The sequence below is a fragment of the Thunnus maccoyii genome, chromosome 23 (assembly GCF_910596095.1).
Source record: "Thunnus maccoyii chromosome 23, fThuMac1.1, whole genome shotgun sequence".
NCBI classification, from domain to species: domain Eukaryota; kingdom Metazoa; phylum Chordata; class Actinopteri; order Scombriformes; family Scombridae; genus Thunnus; species Thunnus maccoyii.
The window spans coordinates 18079733-18096947 of record NC_056555.1 but is presented as its reverse complement, the minus strand read 5'-3'; the positions used below and the strand labels follow the sequence as shown (position 1 = coordinate 18096947).

General features: G+C 40.0%; 2 protein-coding genes across 4 annotated transcripts in view; one reads left to right on the top strand and one right to left on the bottom strand.

Moving 5' to 3' along the window:
- Positions 1-1049, top strand: part of ptn (pleiotrophin) — a 42197-nt gene extending 41148 nt beyond the window's left edge. For both annotated transcript variants that reach the window (XM_042403702.1, XM_042403703.1), the window contains one exon: positions 270-1049. In XM_042403702.1, coding sequence (XP_042259636.1) covers positions 270-325 — 56 coding nt within the window. In that variant the 3' untranslated portion in view covers positions 326-1049. The remainder of the gene's footprint in view (positions 1-269) is intronic.
- Positions 1050-8338: 7289 nt separating this feature from the next.
- Positions 8339-17215, bottom strand: part of chrm2a (cholinergic receptor, muscarinic 2a) — a 71304-nt gene continuing 62427 nt past the window's right edge. Inside the window, exons 1-2 of one of the 2 annotated variants that reach the window (XM_042403705.1) lie at positions 9419-10104; positions 8339-9337 (exon numbers count right to left, since the gene is read on the bottom strand). In XM_042403705.1, coding sequence (XP_042259639.1) covers positions 8740-9337; positions 9419-10089 — 1269 coding nt within the window. In that variant the 5' untranslated portion in view covers positions 10090-10104 and the 3' untranslated portion in view covers positions 8339-8739. Of the gene's footprint in view, positions 10290-17215 lie in introns of those variants that run through there. The other variant, XM_042403704.1, reaches the window with a different exon arrangement.

The window sequence follows — 17215 nt, the reverse complement described above, 5'->3', positions numbered from 1 at the left end:
CATGGGGCATACAGCAGGCCACTAAATCAATCCTCAGGAGACAGCGGAGGAGGGAACGCTCGCAGTGTCACAGCACTCAACCTGCACTCTGGCAAAAAACAAAAAAAAAACTAATTAAAACTCAAACGGTTGCTTATTACAAGTTGAAGCAGAGCATGGGTGCTCTTCATGCAGACAATGGGATTTTGTTTATTTCCAAACACACCACCTCTGGCAGAGAATTTGTCGAAGTAAACACTGTGGGTTGTCACTCTTTTCTGTCCTTGCAGATGCAAAGAAGCAAAAGAAAGACGGCAAGAAGCGAGAGCGCACCCAAATGGACTGATGCAGTTGTTTGTCCTAGGGAGGAAGAAGAGGGTGGAAAGACGTCCACTGCCCTATTTCAACATGGTTCCTCTGTGTATGTCCTGTAGGTTGACAGTAGGAGCCTAGAGCTTTGACAAAACCAGTGGAAATATGACTTATAGTGACGTGTTTTACTTTTTCTTCTTTCTAGCACCTGATAAGAAACTTGTATGTTGCGATAGGAGATAAAATACTCAGCGGCACGAATAGCTAATGACTATTTGTTTACTAGTGTTTTCACATAATGATGTTATTTCTAGGATTATTTTCTGAAAAACAAATTGGATAGGATTTGTCTTACAATTGCATAGCCTAACTCTAATTTGGAAAACTCTTTGGTCCATGCCCTGACTTAATGAAGCAGTTCGCTAAAAGTGAAGCTCTAAACATCTTTGCTTAATTAACTTGAGCAAAAAAAGTCATGCATTTGCAAATTTTGAAGTGGCTCAAGTTAATTGTAACTCTTTCCTCTGATCATTTTGTGGTTTATGATATTTTTTCTTTTATTTCCAATAACAATAAACATAAGTTAGTTCTGTCTGGAGGCTGCATGAAATAGCTACTGTACATGTGTGCAAAATGTAACTGTTAGTTTGTTTTCCTCCTGCTGCTCTTTTGTACCTCAATTTATACCCTCTGGTTTTTACTCTCCATGCAGCTCCTGGCTGTAAAAATATATAAAGTCCTCACTATTTAGTCCTCAGTCGGAGTTAACATTTTCCTATGTATCCTGTTACATTTGCAAAATCAAAAAAAAGAATAAAATTTTAAAAAATGAAAAAGGTAGAAAGCATTTCTCTTTCACCCTTGTGCATCCTCACAGTCAAAAAACTCCAAAAATGTCAAACACATTTCATATAGTTTTATTTGAATTTCATTCTGAAAGAATATGGCACAATGTAACCACTTAATGCAGTTCATCTTACAGAGTCATAGTTGGCCAGTGATATTAACACTCATTGTCCAGAACAAATAATCAATCAAGAATGCATCAAAAAGGAAATCAATACCATTGTTACTGTACAGGAAGTATCATAGTGGGGTAAAGGGGGAGGAGAATAGATGGGGGATTCTTGGGGGAGGAAACATTCAGATAGTAGCTATTAAACACGTGTATGTACATTTCAAATGTACCGCATCCGAATTACATATAATGTATATCATATAGATATATACAATGCAAACAATAGACTGTTAAATTCATTTTTCCTATTGCGAAGAGAAGCCACAAGCCACAGTGAGTGAATACACAATGAACATCTACATACATAAGCAAATGAAAAATGAACACTGTATGTACATTTAACACTTGCAGCAGGCTACTGATTTTTCTTTTTTTTCATTTTTGTTTGCCATTTTTGTTTTAAATTGTTTATCGTGACCCCTTGAAGTTCAGATTGGGTCAAAGAATTCAACCCTCAACACTTTGGTTGCTCCACTAAAATAAAAACACCTCTTTTTTTTCCCCCCCAGGCTGTTAAAATTGCAAAAGTTATAAAGTGTCCAGTGATATAACAGGCAACCAGCTTCTTCCCAAGGTGAGTGTGAAGCCCGGTAAATTTACAGGTGAAATCCAAATGAAGCCCTTGCCTCTGGGCCTTCGGCTCACACTGAAACTCATTTTAGCTTTTGTCCTCCTCTGAGTTTCCAGGTTTGCACTTTTTTTTTTTTTTTTTTTTTTTTTTTTTTAAACTTTCTGGGTGCAAAAAGTCACTCTTCAAATCCTCCAGAACTCTGCTCCAAGTTTGAATCCGGTCGCTCCTTTTGCAAGGCGAGAATCCATTTCTAAGCAAATCATGCCTCAAGAAATGCACATATATTTATACCTTATACTTTTATAACCATATTCTCTTTGAAATACTTCCATAACCTATTATACTTATATCTCTATAGATCTTAAATAAACATTTGTTTTATTTCAGAAAAAAAAAATTGTCTGTACACTTATCATATTCTAATTTGTAATACTACATTTGTACAATGATAAAAGAAACGGAGGTTTATAAAATGTGATAGAAAATGTACAATATAATGTATTTATATGTATTCCAGTGTCACACAAAGCTGTGTCTGAGTCTTTGGAAGCCTGTTGCTATTGAAAGACTGTTTAAAGAGGAAGGAGTGATGACAGAGAAATAGACAATCACACTGTGCGCATCTTCCCTGATGTGTGCCATGATATTTTGTCCAATCTGATGTCTTCATGCTGAGGATGCCATTTAGGGAAAAAAAAAAAAAACAAAGGAAATAAATAAAACACCACAGCAAGCTGCATGCACACACACTCACACAAATGACAACACTGATCTCGATATTATGACAGACACACAGAGTTTGCAGGGGGAAGCATAATTTCCCTTATGACAAATGTGAATACACGCACATACACACACCAGATACACACACACACGCACACACATGTGGATGGAAAATCAACCAAAACAGCCCGCTGTGCCTCCAGGATAGTATTGAAATATGTCACTGCTGTGACTGTATACTGTACAGTTTCTGATAAATTACTTCAAAGACATTGAGATGATGATTTTAGATTGTTCAGTCACCAAACTTGCATTGCCTCGATAATCTGGCAGCGGCTGTTAAAATGGAAATTTCAGTAATGGGAGCTCAGAGCTGAAAAACACAGTATCTTTAACAAAAAAAAAAAAAAAAAAAAAGATAATTTAGGAAGGCTGAATAACATGCTCTTTAATGCGCATCACACTGCGGCATTATCTACAACTTTCAGCACAGACACACTGAAGATACAACAGGGATTTTAGGATAAAAGAGCAATTTGTTTGTCACTCTGGGTAAGGCACTTCAAATTGCTCTGTACAATCTGGCGATATATATATTCCGTCTCGGATAATATTCTCACAGCACGTACAAGCTGCTGCGTTTTCACTTTCTGCGTGACTTCTGCAACTTCAAAGATTGTTCAGGTTATTCACGGCCTCCAGAGTGAAGCCAGAGAAACCTTCGAATTCGAAGTCGTCTCTGATAAACGTTACATGTCATATGTACTCCCGTAAAAGGAGATTAGCCCTTTGACATAAGCCGTATGAAGAGGAGCCCAGCTAGCTCTGACGGCACATTATGATCTGGTGATTACAGTAGTGACAATGTTTATTCTAGTCATTAGACAGATGAACATTATAATGTATGTCCTGCACATGAGGATATATGCATTAAATGCTTGTAAAATGCGAAGGTTGTGATCATGATAACCATAAAGCAAGAAGCGGTGGATTCTGTTTGCACGAAATGAGGTTGAGAGCCATAAAAGCTCAGGAGGGACGGTAAACAGCGTCATATTACTTATTGTTTACACCAGGCAGCCAGTTTTGTCTGAGACGCTCAAATTCCTGCAGCAAAACCCTTGGCTGACCTGCCCAGAATGGCTGCGACTTCTCCAAACATGGTCCACATGCAGTGTGATCCTCTAGCTTTGGATTTTGTCAGTGACAAACCATACCCCCCCCACCCCCCCTCCTCCGCCACTGCTTCATTCCCCTTTCTCCCCCTCTCACAACCCCCCACGTAACCATGACTACAAAGCCAAGCTTATCTGTTACATACGTACAAAGTGTACACCTTGAGGCTATCAGCTGGCTCTCTCCCTCGCGTGCATGACAGCCGTTGTCTCTCACTGTCACCGAACGGCGCTCTCTCGTTCTATCATATAAGCCCCCGTTCTCTCACATCACCCACTTCCCCACCGTTTCACTTTCCAATGCAAAAGACAACGCCTTGTTCTCATCCGTTCGACAACTTGGCAACAGGAGCTGAAGGGGTTGAAACAGTTAGTAAGAACTTTTGCTCCTGATGTTGAAAGTGCACGGAGCAGAGATGATTGCAGTGAGAGCACTTGTTTTTTTTTTTTTTTAAAGTCCATCTCACCCCTTTTTTTCCCCGCTCCAGGAGGTTATAAACTGCCATCACCTTCCATCAAACACCCAAGCAGCTGCTCAAACTGGGACCCTGGACCACCTGTGACTGTGAGCCACTTACTCTCCTGCTGGTATCACTCAAACGACAGCTTAGCAAAGATTAATCAGATATTCTGGAAAGCTCTTTACCCACTACCGAGATGTGTGACAGATGTCAGACAGACATGGCTCCACTTATCACCGTGACAGATAGTTGGATGTTGAACTCGGATGGATGCCTGAGCTCCTGCTGAAACTGCTGGGATTGATAAACATGGACCCCCCATGTATGTGCAACAGTGACGGGACAGAATCAAATACATTTTCCACAGTACATACACAAGTCTGAGGTTCCTCGATTTAAGGGTTTTCCATTTCATGCTACTTTTTAACTTTTACTCTGCTACATTTCAGAGGAAAATACTGTTTGTTTAGTATAAAACATATAAGACATATGATCACCCTGTGAAAAGATGCAATATTATCTAGGCAAGATTAATGCTGCTTATGTATCAGTGAAACTAATCCAGTAATGTAACACTCTGAAATGGGCAATGGGCAAGTACATTTTACAAATAATACTTATATATGTACATATTTTTACTTTAAAGAGTACTCTATGATCTATTATTGGGATTCCAAAAAGTTTGAGGACTTGTAAGAGACTCAGAAACTTCCCATGATACGACTCAGTAGCTTTATTTCATTAGACCCTCCCTGCTCGGTAAACATTAACATTTTTCAAACTCCACATTGACATGTGAAAAAAGTGAAGTGCACCTTTAAGAAAAATTTTGAATGTGTAACTTGTACTTATAATATATAAATATAGATTATTTTTACATTGTGGTATTATGACTTATTCTTCAAGCTGCTGTGATTATACAATTAGTCAATCAAAAGAAAGTATATTGGAAACTGTTTTAATGATCAATTAATCATTTAAGTAAATTTGCAAGTTAAAGTGATAAGCGTTTGATGGTTCCCAAATGTGAGAATTTGCGGTTTTTCATGGTCTTACATCTTAGATTGAATATTTTTCAGTTTTGAACTGTTGGTTAGACAAAACAAGACATTTAATGACATCACTTTGTGCTCTAATATATTGTGATGGTCATTTTTCACTGTTTTCTGATGATTTATAGAATTAACGATTAATCGAGAAAACGGCAGATTAATTGATAATGACAATAATTGTAAGATGCAGCCCTTCTTATTCTCAAGTATAGGATCTGAATACATCTTCAACTATATGTATGTGTATAGCTAACATGCAAGAAATGTGTTTGCCATTTTGCTACAGATTGACAGCAAAAATAGCCAAAATGCAAATATTGATGTACTGGCTTAATGTGAAATTGTGATTAATTCTGTCATTACTATTACAAAATTTGAATGCAAGTGCAAGGATGTTTATCCTGCACCAGCTCTGCACATAGGGGAGTACAATATAATACAGCAGGAAGGAAGGCAATAATGGGTGCAGGAGAAAGAGAGAAAATGAGAATGAATAATAGAGGACGCTAATGAATCTACATGTGATATTTAGATTACATTCATGACTTCATATATGAGGTAGAGACTATAACAGGATCAGGACTGAGAGGAGCACTAAGTGGGGCATGGGCGCGAAGCATGCAAGCACAAGCTGAGCGTGTAATGGGCAATCTTTAATCTCAAATGTAGGTGTTCCACATCGTCCCATAATATGATCAGCCTCATGGTGAGTTTTCATTATAGGATCTGTCCCAGATCTCTCTTTAAGGAGACAGCCTTGAGGAGCTATTCAGTGCAGGCGTATTTTTTTTTTTGCAAAGCCCCCCTACCAACTACTCTGGCAACCTCCTGATGGCAAATGCTCCCGCATATTTATCACTCCAACTGGTGAGCATACATTAATGTAATAGAGAATTGTCGACTAGGTTGAGATGATGGATGACACGCATGGAGACACAGAACATGTCTTACAGTAAATTGATATTTTCTCATTTTTTCATTATCATTATAATAAGCACAGCTATTTATTACTTTTAATCTAAGAAAAGGATGATTTTTTTTTCATAGAATTAATTAACTCGCATGTTCATTTTCAAAGTGAAAAGGAGATGAGTTACAGAACAAATAAAGACGCGGAAATAGCCCTTATTTAAATCACAAGCTCGTGACCTGTGATCAGAAGTAAACTCCATTCTTGGAGCGCGCAAACACACATCAGCATGTATACCCACACATACACACACACACTTCACACAAGAGCACCCCCACATATACACACACACAGGTTTTCACAATCATCATCATCAGTACAGTGCGGTACAGCACACACTGTGACATCAATCCACTAATCAGCAGGATAAAATGACATCTCCCACACATCCACATACAAAAAACAAAAAAAAAAAAACAATGACTTCCCGCAGATAATACGCCACAGCTCTGAGCTCCGATCACCTGTTTCACTCACTGTGTAGGAGGGTTCCTAGCAGTGGTGAAAAACTTGACAGCAAACATAAATATCTTAATAGCCGCTGTAAAATAAATATCAGAAATCCTGTCAGCAGTTGTGGAAGCTGAAGAGATGTGGTAGAAACGTCTGGTAAATCAGAAAAGTTTGACTGAACAATCTCATGCCAGATTTTTTTCCTATTTACTCATAACTTGTTGTTTGTTTGTTGTTCTTGCAGGTTTTTGTGTATTCTCTATAATATTTGGGAGGATGCTTACAGTGAGTTTTCCTTTATAAAATTTAATCAGTACTATATCAAAAATTTAAAAATGACAAGTTATGGTTTTCATGGGATTATGTGTAGGGACGTGCGATAACACTCTCAAGGTGATGATAACACTTAAGAAAGTTACTGGCATAAAGCCCCCCATTAAAGCACAACATGTCATTTCAACACTTCTTTTTTATAGATTACACAAACAATATATAATATGTTAATCAGTCATTTTTAGAAGTGTTGTTGGACAGATTTTTACTTTCAGAGAGAGCCAGGCTAAGTTTTTCCCCCTTGTGTCTAGTCTTCATGCTAAGCTAAGCTAACAGCCTCCTGGCTATTGCTTCATATTTAACAGACAGTTATGAGAGTGGTATCAATATCTCATCTAACTCTTGATTAGCAAGGTCACAGATTAATCTGATTGGTCCAAATTAAGTTTTGCAGTTGAGTACATCTCATTTTATGAAACAATATGGGTCAACATCCTGTATGTACTTTGAATTCACATTTAAAGGGTAGGTCAGCTAAAATTACAAAAAATATTTGATCACTAACTGACAGTTGTATTCATTTTATTGTAGTATTTTATTGTAGTATTTCTTTGTTAGAAAGTAGTTTCAATGAAGTAAACTGTGGTCTGTGTAACCAGGGCATTGTTTCTGGAAAGACATGTTTGCTACTGAATTTTTTAAAAGTTGTTTTCCACTGCTGTGAGCACAAACAAAAGTCCACTCATGAAAACTGTTTTTGTGTGGAGGCTAACATTTCAGACACAGATATAAAAACCTGTTCATATAAAATCATCCTAACCGTCCCGCATGGATAAACACCACCAGTAGAAATAAGTGAGAAATATGTTTCTTGGTAATTTGGATGAACCAAACTTTTAAGTTCAAAACTATTTCTGGCTACCATTTGGGCCCGTTGACATGCAAAGTTGACAAGTGTAGCTTTAATATATTTACATGTCTATTATATATTGATGACAACATATTCCGACAGGGGCTCGTTCATGGATGAGATAGCTTCAAGCCCTGATGTGACCATGTCACAGGCAATCTACACAGGCTGCCCCACTTTATTCTACATGTAGCTAGTTGAAAGTGCCGTAATAAGGATCACAGACACAAGGAAAGAAGGCAGGCGGAGGGGCACACATGGGTGTACACACATACTCCAACCCCACACACACACCCATATGTGTGCTCACACAAATACTGAGTATACACTGATATGTACAGTTATCTACAGGTATCTTCACTGAACTTCAAACTTCTGAGGTTTGTAAATTCAGTCAGCCCTATTTTCCCATTTTGAAGTTTTTCTTGTGTTTTCACACAGCGCAGATCTTCCTCCTCTCTTCTTTTTTCATTTTTTATCAGCCCAGTGTCACTCCCAAGTGCTCCCTGCTTTACACACCCTTGTTCTTTTTTTTTTTTTCTTTGAGTTTACAACTCTGAATAACTCTGAATTTTTCACAACCTTCCTTTTCTGCACTGCTTCTGCATGACACATCTCAACGCAACTGGCATCAGTTGGATTTGTGTAAAATGCTACAACCGGTTATTGAGAGAGAAACTGGAAAACTAATGATGAAATGGTGGAAAGTAATTTCAAATGTACTCTTGCAGTATTTATCATGCTCACAAACCTCTTTCACAGACACACACCCACACACACACGGATGGCACACACATACAGTCAACTCATACTTAAAACTCTTCCTCCCAAGTGGCCCAAATTTATCTGGCTGACCTAATATTTTTATACTGGCAGAGGAGAAGATGTTTGAATGTCTTTTTGAATGTGACATTGCACAGAGCATAGCAGGCCGGATTGATGGTACTGTTGATGTAACACAGCCAGTAGCCAATAGTCCACACTGTGTTGGGGATGCAGCTGGAGCAGAAGGTGTTAATAAGCACCATCACATTATAAGGAGTCCAGGTGGCTACAAAAGCTACCAGGATGGCCATTATGGTGCGGGTCACTTTTTTCTCCCGTGATGATGCCGCTTTCTTCTTCTTGTTGGGAGGTTGCTTAGTCATCTTCACAATCTTCCGAGCCACGTGGTTCTGCCGCTCAGAGGCTGGGACGATCTCGACGGTGGTGTTGGATGGCGTGTAGCAGTCACCCTTGGGCGATTTAGTCTTGATCTTGATACAGGTCAGTTTGGAGCCCCCTGCCTTGGCTCGTTGACGCGGGAGCGGTTGGGTTGTCTCGGCGCTGGAATTGGCCGTGGAGGGTGCCGCTTCCTCTTCCTTCTGGTTGGATGCGGCCACACTACCAGATGTTGAGTCATTGGAGCTCTCTTTCTCTTCTCCAGGGGAGCAGTTCTCCCTTGCCAAATCGTCACCTTCGGTTTCCCCGTCAGCAGTGGCTGAGGAAGGTCCTTTACCATTCTGCAATTTTCCATCATGCTGGACAGCCCCATCATCAGCATGCTGGCTTTGAGAAGGCCCCGTATCTTCCCCTGGCACATTGTTATTGTTGGGTTTTGGTGTGTTATTCCTCCTCTGGACAGGGGAGATGGGCTCTGGGTTGGCTCCTGATGGCTTGCAGTTATCCTTCTTCACACGGCTCTTGCTCGCTCTGGAGATCTGCCAGTAGAGTTGAATCATGATAATGACAGGCAGGTAAAAGGCGGCGATGGCTGTGCCAAACGTGACAGCGGCATTAGAGAAGAACTGAATGTAGCACTCCTTCTCAGGCACTGTCCGCCCACCAACAATGAACTGCCAGAAGAGAATGGCTGGTGCCCAGAGGATAAAAGATAGGACCCAGGCTGCAGCAATCATCATTCCTGCCATCTTGGTGGTCCTTTTGACAGGGTAGCTGAGGGGCTTAGTGACACAGAAATATCTGTCAAAGCTTATGATGAGAAGATTCATGACAGACGCATTGCTGACAACATAGTCCAACGCTAACCACAAGTCACACACCACTGGCCCCAGGGGCCAGTACCCCATTACTATGTAGACTGTGTACAAGTTCATAGAGCAGAGGCCAATAATTAGGTCAGCACATGCAAGGCTGAATAAAAAATAGTTGTTGACAGTCTGTAAGTTTCTATTAACTTTGATGGAAAGCATGACCAGGATATTTCCAATGACTGTAACCAAACTGAGGGAACCGGCCACCAACACGATGAACACCACCTCCACAGTCTTGTAGGCGCTTTCGCTCTCTTCCACAACTTGTGTGTCGTTGCCTTCAGAGGCATTCCAGTAGGTGAAATTGAATACATCCATGGCATTTGGTCTTTTGTTGCCACCTCCTACTCAGATGGAACCTATAAAAAAAAAAGAGAGGACAATATTTGTAATGAGGTGCAAAAAGACGATTGTCAGTTTCAGCTTTTTAGTCATTCTTTTGAATGGCAGTTACAATAAGGTCTGGGGTAAAGTACAGTTATAATATATTATACTATTATGTTGAACTCATGAAGAGTACTTCACCTCTTTTCTCAGTGAGAAAGAAATATCAACCATTTACCTTCAACTTTCAGAGTATTTAGACAAATACATTTAAGAGAATGAATCTTTCAAAAATCTATAAAACAAACAAAAAAAGGATATCAGCAGCAGTTTGAGTCATATTCAGTAAAATATATTCAATATGCTACAAAAGGATACAATTCCATCTTTCAACATGTTGAATAGTGATGATCCAGAGGTAGATTATAAAATATAAATATGTGCTGTATGTCTCACTAAGCCATCAGTATGAGCAGTGTGACCTTTTCTGTGTTACTATCAGTTTTTAGCCCATCTGAGAGCAATTCATCAAACAACAGTGACAATTCTGGCTGTACACCAATTAGATTGGTAATTAGAAGCACAGATATCTGGCACAGATATTTTTCATAATCAATGCATAAATAAACATCTCCCCATTAGACACCTGCTACATTATAGAGAAATCACACACACACACACACACACACACACACACACACACACACACACTAAAAAGGCACTGCGCAATCAAAATGCACATGAATGGTTGATGAAAAGTGAGATGGGTGGAAATGAGGCAACAAGTCAAATGAGGATATCCCAATGGCAGCCTCAGCGTGATGGCGCTAAGCTAATCTGTGGAAGAGAGAACTTGTTTACTCTGGACAACTGGCTTTATTTAATGTCTAAGTTTGAATAAAGGTGTTTCCAAATACTGAATTTGAACCATATTAAACCAACAAATACCCGACCTGCATATGACAAAATAAAACAGGCATTAGCAACAGATTTCTCTATGTAGAAATCCATGTGATGTATGAATAAATGCCTTTGCTATCTTTTCAAAGCCTAGGTTTCTGCACTGTTATCAGCTTGATAATCATTTTTTCATGCAGAGTGCTCAAAGCCATTCTCTTTTTCTAGGCTTTTGTCTGCCCATCCACTTTGATGGATACATTTTCTGACCACATAATGCCTAATCACTAGCTTCTGGCTTGAAAAAAACTGTCATTTCATTTCTTCTGTCTTCTGAATGTATTTCCAAACCCTTATATTTGCAGCTGATGGGCATTTTAAGATCAATCTTCCGTCTACCTTTTTAAACTATGCAATGCTAGCACGTACATTCTTAAAAAAGAGAGCGGGGTAGTGTAATTACATGCCACACACAGTCCATATTACCAAGGAATCCATATTAAAAAAGGAATTATTGACAAAATTGGAGCTGACATTTTATCTTCAAAAGGTTCATTTCCAACTTGCACTTAAAAATTCTCTTCATACAGCACTGTAAAATTCTTTTGATCCCCAAGTGACCCACTAGTTCTCGCTTTTAACCTTAAACATTCGCCTGTGTTGTAGACCTTGCTTTGATTTATACACCACTCACTTCTTCGCTTCATAGGCCTTTGATATTAGGAGTAATGTGATTTGTCTGCTCTCCGTCTTGAGCTGGGTCACAACTCTTGGAGCAGAATCAGGTGCTGTAGGTTAAATTTTATGTTCACCTCGGTGGCTTATCACTTCTCAGTTTGACATAAATATCATCAGAGTGGAGTACTACTTCAGCTTTTTCCTCAAGCCCTATTTTGTAAAATAACTAATCAAACTTCAATTAAGCTGTTTTATTCAGTCCAATACGTTTCCTAAATGCTAAATTTGTAGATGTAATATTAAAAAAAAAATCTAGCATAGCAGGAATATTCTGCTTTTTCCTCTCTCTTCCCCCCTTTTCTGCTTTTTTTTTCATTCTTGTAAACACAGATTACATTTAGACCATCTTTATCAACATCATCTGTGTAGTCACTCACTTGAACTTAATTGTGACATTAGATTGTTGACTTCATCAGATGGTCAATGACCAATGTGAAACTCGTGTACCGCTGTGTAGCCAAAGTTAATGAAGTGTTATGGGTGACACACAACTGCAGCTGGAGTGCTGCCTTGTCCAAGACTTTGCCATTTCGGCTTAAGGTCTTTAACAGTTGAGCACAGTTGCTGAGTAACTAGTGAACATTCACTTATCTGCTGTGCCAGAAATCCCTAATCATTGCATTAGGCATGGAGCTAAGCTGGCCTAATCCCCATAAAATGTTTAAGTCCACAGATTTATATTCAAAAACACCAACAATACAAATGGGACACACTTGTGGCTCGCTTGAGACAAGTGGATTAGAGAAATAAAGTGGATCAGTATAGATGGTCATAGCACAGTGGAGGCAGTTAACTCCCCTTGCTGCTCTTTGTCCACCTCCAGCTGCCATAAGCCTCGTCCCACACCTGAAATCTTTGCCACAACACAGCGAGAGCTATGCCCTGGCTAGAGTCAACTAAAGATGCACAAATCCTTTTCAGCTGGATGTGGACAGCCATGGTTTTCTAAAAAGGTCTCAAGGGATCCAAGACTTGGTTTTAAAGCTTCCATCCACACACTGTGAGTCATCCTAGCATCAACCTACTTCATAAAATGACACTTCTGCTCCCAAGGGAAGCATATTTTTTTGCTTAATTTCACCCATAAGGCTGTAGTTTTACATTTTTCTTGTAGGAGTCCTGCTTAAATATAATATAAAGATACAGTAAGTCATAGTAGGGAAGTTGTGCTAAACAGAAGAAAGACGTCTGTACTTCTGTGTTGACTGCAAACACTGGCATCCCAGACCGCTGAGCATGAGTGCAGCTGCTATCACCTGGAGAGAACAGCAGCGGCACTCTTAGCATAGCTATCAATCACAGAGCTTACCTGCAAGTTTCAGCACTACTGCAGTCAGTGCCAGTGCATCTGTCAGAGCCTAATCAGAACCATGAATGACACCGTCATTATAATCATCCCAGGAGAGATGAATATTGAGATTTCCCATAATACTTTACTCACTAGAGGTAAAACATAAGTTAGACTTGTCATCATGGTTTATCTGAACCATCCTTTAAATTCTGCTGTGCAATACATTAAGTTCAACACATGTCATTGTATTCCTAAACTTGCTCTTTTTGTTTAGTGTAGTCTAAAAAAAAATTTTAAAAAATGAGACAAGTCAGTTGCTGCCATGGGAGGATGTGAATAAATGAGCTTGAATATTGTTCTGTGTTCAGATTTAGGTATTCCTGGGGCTGGCTCACTAGAGCTGAAAATTGCTTATGCCCTCTGGGAAGCAGAAAGGACCAACCTCACCCTTTCTCCACAACTTCTGCCCTCACTTTGTCTTTTGTACTTGAGGCTAGTCAGATGACCAATGAGTAAACTCGAATAACAGTTCTGAGGTAATAAACAATTGTTGCATTTTTGCTTAAATGGCAATGCATGCTTTGCCTTTTATTTGAATCTATATAACCACCTATACAGGTCAGGGACAGACAACAGGTGTTGGCTTTATGTTGATATAGCTTCAACCGTAAATACAAGAAACACTATTTATAAAAATGTGGCAGCTGTGTAGCTGCACTTAAACCGATACATTTGGCTGCCTCCCTGGTGTCCAGATTCCCATTCCCCATCTCTGAGCACTGATCCAAGGTAAAGCCCAGGGCACTTGCCCCTTGCTTTTGATGATTACATGCATTTTCATTGCTGGCCCTCTCCATGGGACCGTGCAGGGTTAGGCCTTTGTTTACTTGCTGTTTGCAGAGAAGCATGACCAGAATGCAAAACCTATCATTGCTGCAGTACAGCTGGTCCACAGGGGGTACAGATCCATTCAGCGGTCCTCTCATTGGTACTACAGTTCATGGGTATAAGCAAGTTTAAAAAAAGAAAGTCATTACTTCATTTGTTCATTCTAAGCATAAGGCTTTCTTATTATAGACAAAAATGAACAGATGTCGGCTTTTTGACAAATGTTAAAGAGGTGGTGTAACTGCAACTTTTTCAGTTTAATATGATAATGTGGGAAGGTTTCAACTGATTCATATCAATGACAGTTGGTAATTATTTCTTCACTGAGACAACCTTTTACATCTTCTTGGACTCTATTGTGAGGTTAAGTTCCTGCTTTGGTAAATATTGGCTCATTTTATCCAAATTGTGTGTTAAGTACTCTCCTGTGGGGCTGTCAGAAAGGGACACTGACAAGACACACAGACACACAACTGCATACAAATATTTGAAGAAATGTTTAGCAGGAAATGAAAAAGGTTCTGATAACCATCAAACAAACACTCCAGCTCAGCGTTCTGATGAAATAGGGCTACAAAATGATCCAAATCTTGAGCTGGTGAGGTACAGTATAATTACAGATTTGCATTCATTTCCTAGAGCCCTTTCCACTTTCTCAAGGGTATCAGACTGTGAGGGATAGATCTTGACAGATGCCTGTAGAGATTCAGTGTAAATATTTATACAGAAAATGATCAAAGCCATTTATCCATCCATTTTCAGCTACAGAAGGATGTCTGGGCAAAGGCAACCAGACATCTGTCTTCCCTATCCACAACCTACAGCTCTACCTGGTTTGATTCCTGTCCAGAAAGGATATGTATTCCCTCCAGCAAATTCTGTAAAAATATGATCTAGGATCTCAATCTCAACCCCCATAGGGAATTTCCCCACTGGGATGCATTCAGGTCAGAACAAGTGGCTCCTTTGAACTTAAAAGGCAGACATTTTTATTAAAGCTCCTTCTGGATGACTGAGTTTCTCACCCTGTCCCCGTTCCACCCTGCATGCCAGTTGTGGCTGTGTATCACCACTATTTCATTCTTTTGGTCACTACCCTAATGTTGTAACCATAGCTAAAGGTTGGAATGTAGATCAACAAGTTAGTTAGGAGCAAAACTGCCTATTAACCACAACAGTCCAGCACAATGCCTGCATCTTCCTGTCAATCTCATGCCCTGTCTTACCCTCAACTCATGAAGGAGACCTCAAACATACTTGAACTTCTTCACTTGGATCCCAAGTGACTCCTTCACTTGGATCACCCTCATCCAAACTGCTTCATACTTGGCCACAATCCAGCCAAGTGTATGCTGAAGGTCATGAGCAGACAAAATCTGGAGACCTACGTCATCAGCAAAAGGTCACCGAACCAGACACTCTCCACTCCTCAGGAGTGCTTCTATCCATGAAAATCAAACAATCGCAACAAGAGACAGTCTAGGCAGAGAAAATTCTGGTTTAATAGCTAAGAATGTGTGCCTGTGTCTACTCTAAGGGTCATAGCACTGGCCCACACATCATATTCTAAACAGTCACAATTAGCAACCAACACAGTGGAGTTCAGTCGTCTCCTCGTGACCATCATCACACTTGCTTTGTACTTTCCATGACTGGCAACTCCAAAAAGTCCAGTCCCTATCCAGGTATTGTTTCCAGAGCATGTGTTGTGTGTTAAGATAAGCCCTACTGTTTCTACAGTACCAGTCAACAGTTTGGACACACTTTCCCATTAACGAGAAAGTGTGTCCAAACTTTTGACTGGCAAAAGTTGGTACTGATCAGCCTCCAGCACTAGTTCTCTTCCCTGTCCTGGCTCCATGAGGGGTTTCCCAGTTTCACTGTTTTATGCAGGGTCACTCCTCTTTTCTATTGAAGATGATTCAAAAGGGGTCTCGAAATTGCTCCAAATGTTGCCCCTCACCTGAGACCTGTTTGTCTTGGAAGACCCTACCCTTGTCAACACATCTCGGGGACTCACCTCCAACTTGATGATTGTGAATCATGGAGGGAGAGAGAGTATCAAATCCCTTATGGAATAACTTGACAGCGGCCTCTCATTAAGAGTTAGACAGTAGCATTCTGCATGAGAGGATGTAATTACAGGGAAAGACTCTCCTTTGCAGGTGTGACCTCTCAGATCTAGACCTCGCTGGCAGTGCTTGTGTTAAGTGGACATGGAGCAAGAGATGTTAATGGAGAGTTAACGAGCAGGAAATAGCATTCAAGCGGGTGGAAAAACAAGCTGTGATAATCTGCAAAGAGTACCCAGAGATTCTCTAGAGAACCTGTAGGTGGCCATGTGTCACTGAGCGCCAAGTGTGGGGAATGAGATCGAAATGTACATAAGAGAATTTGCATGTCTTTGTGTGTTCACAAATTTTGATAGAGTGAGTGAGTGTAAGAATAAACGTCTTGGCCAGACTCTTCTCCATTTTCCATTTCAGTCATTAATGCGGTCAACCAAATCAAAACCAAGTGAATGATTCACTTCCTCTTTATTTCTGTTGATGAATAGTCTCGAGTCTTGACAGCAAGAGGCTCACAATTCTTTCACGGTGACCTTTAGATGCCACTTCATAGAAATTATATTCATCCTGATTTACCACAAATTATCCTGAGCATTGCAGGAATGTCATTTTAAGGTGCCCTCTACTCAGCTACTCCCCCCCTTTCCTCACCTCTTCAGTGAATGCTCAGAGATCAGCCTATTGATATTCCAGCTACTTGCTATTGCAGCCTCTACACCATCTGTGAAAAATGACAGTGTCACATACGACCTCTGCTGTTTTGCCAGGCAGCCCAGCCAACGACACTGATTCACTGTAAGCTGCCACATTCAGCCCAAAAATCTGTTAGATACACACATTTTGAAGATAACGTTACTGGAAGCATGTTTTAGCCTTCTGCTGAGCACAGATTAAAATAGCTGACGAGAGCCAAGTCAACTTATTTTGAACAGATGCAGGTCAATGGAAAGATCTTATACAGTTTTAACCGTAGTTGACAGTTCAGAAGCCACACTGTCTGGGAAATATCACTCGCCTTCTGGGATGCAAAAAACACTGGAGCTCAGCCAGTAATGAATGAACAAAGTCCCCAAGCAAG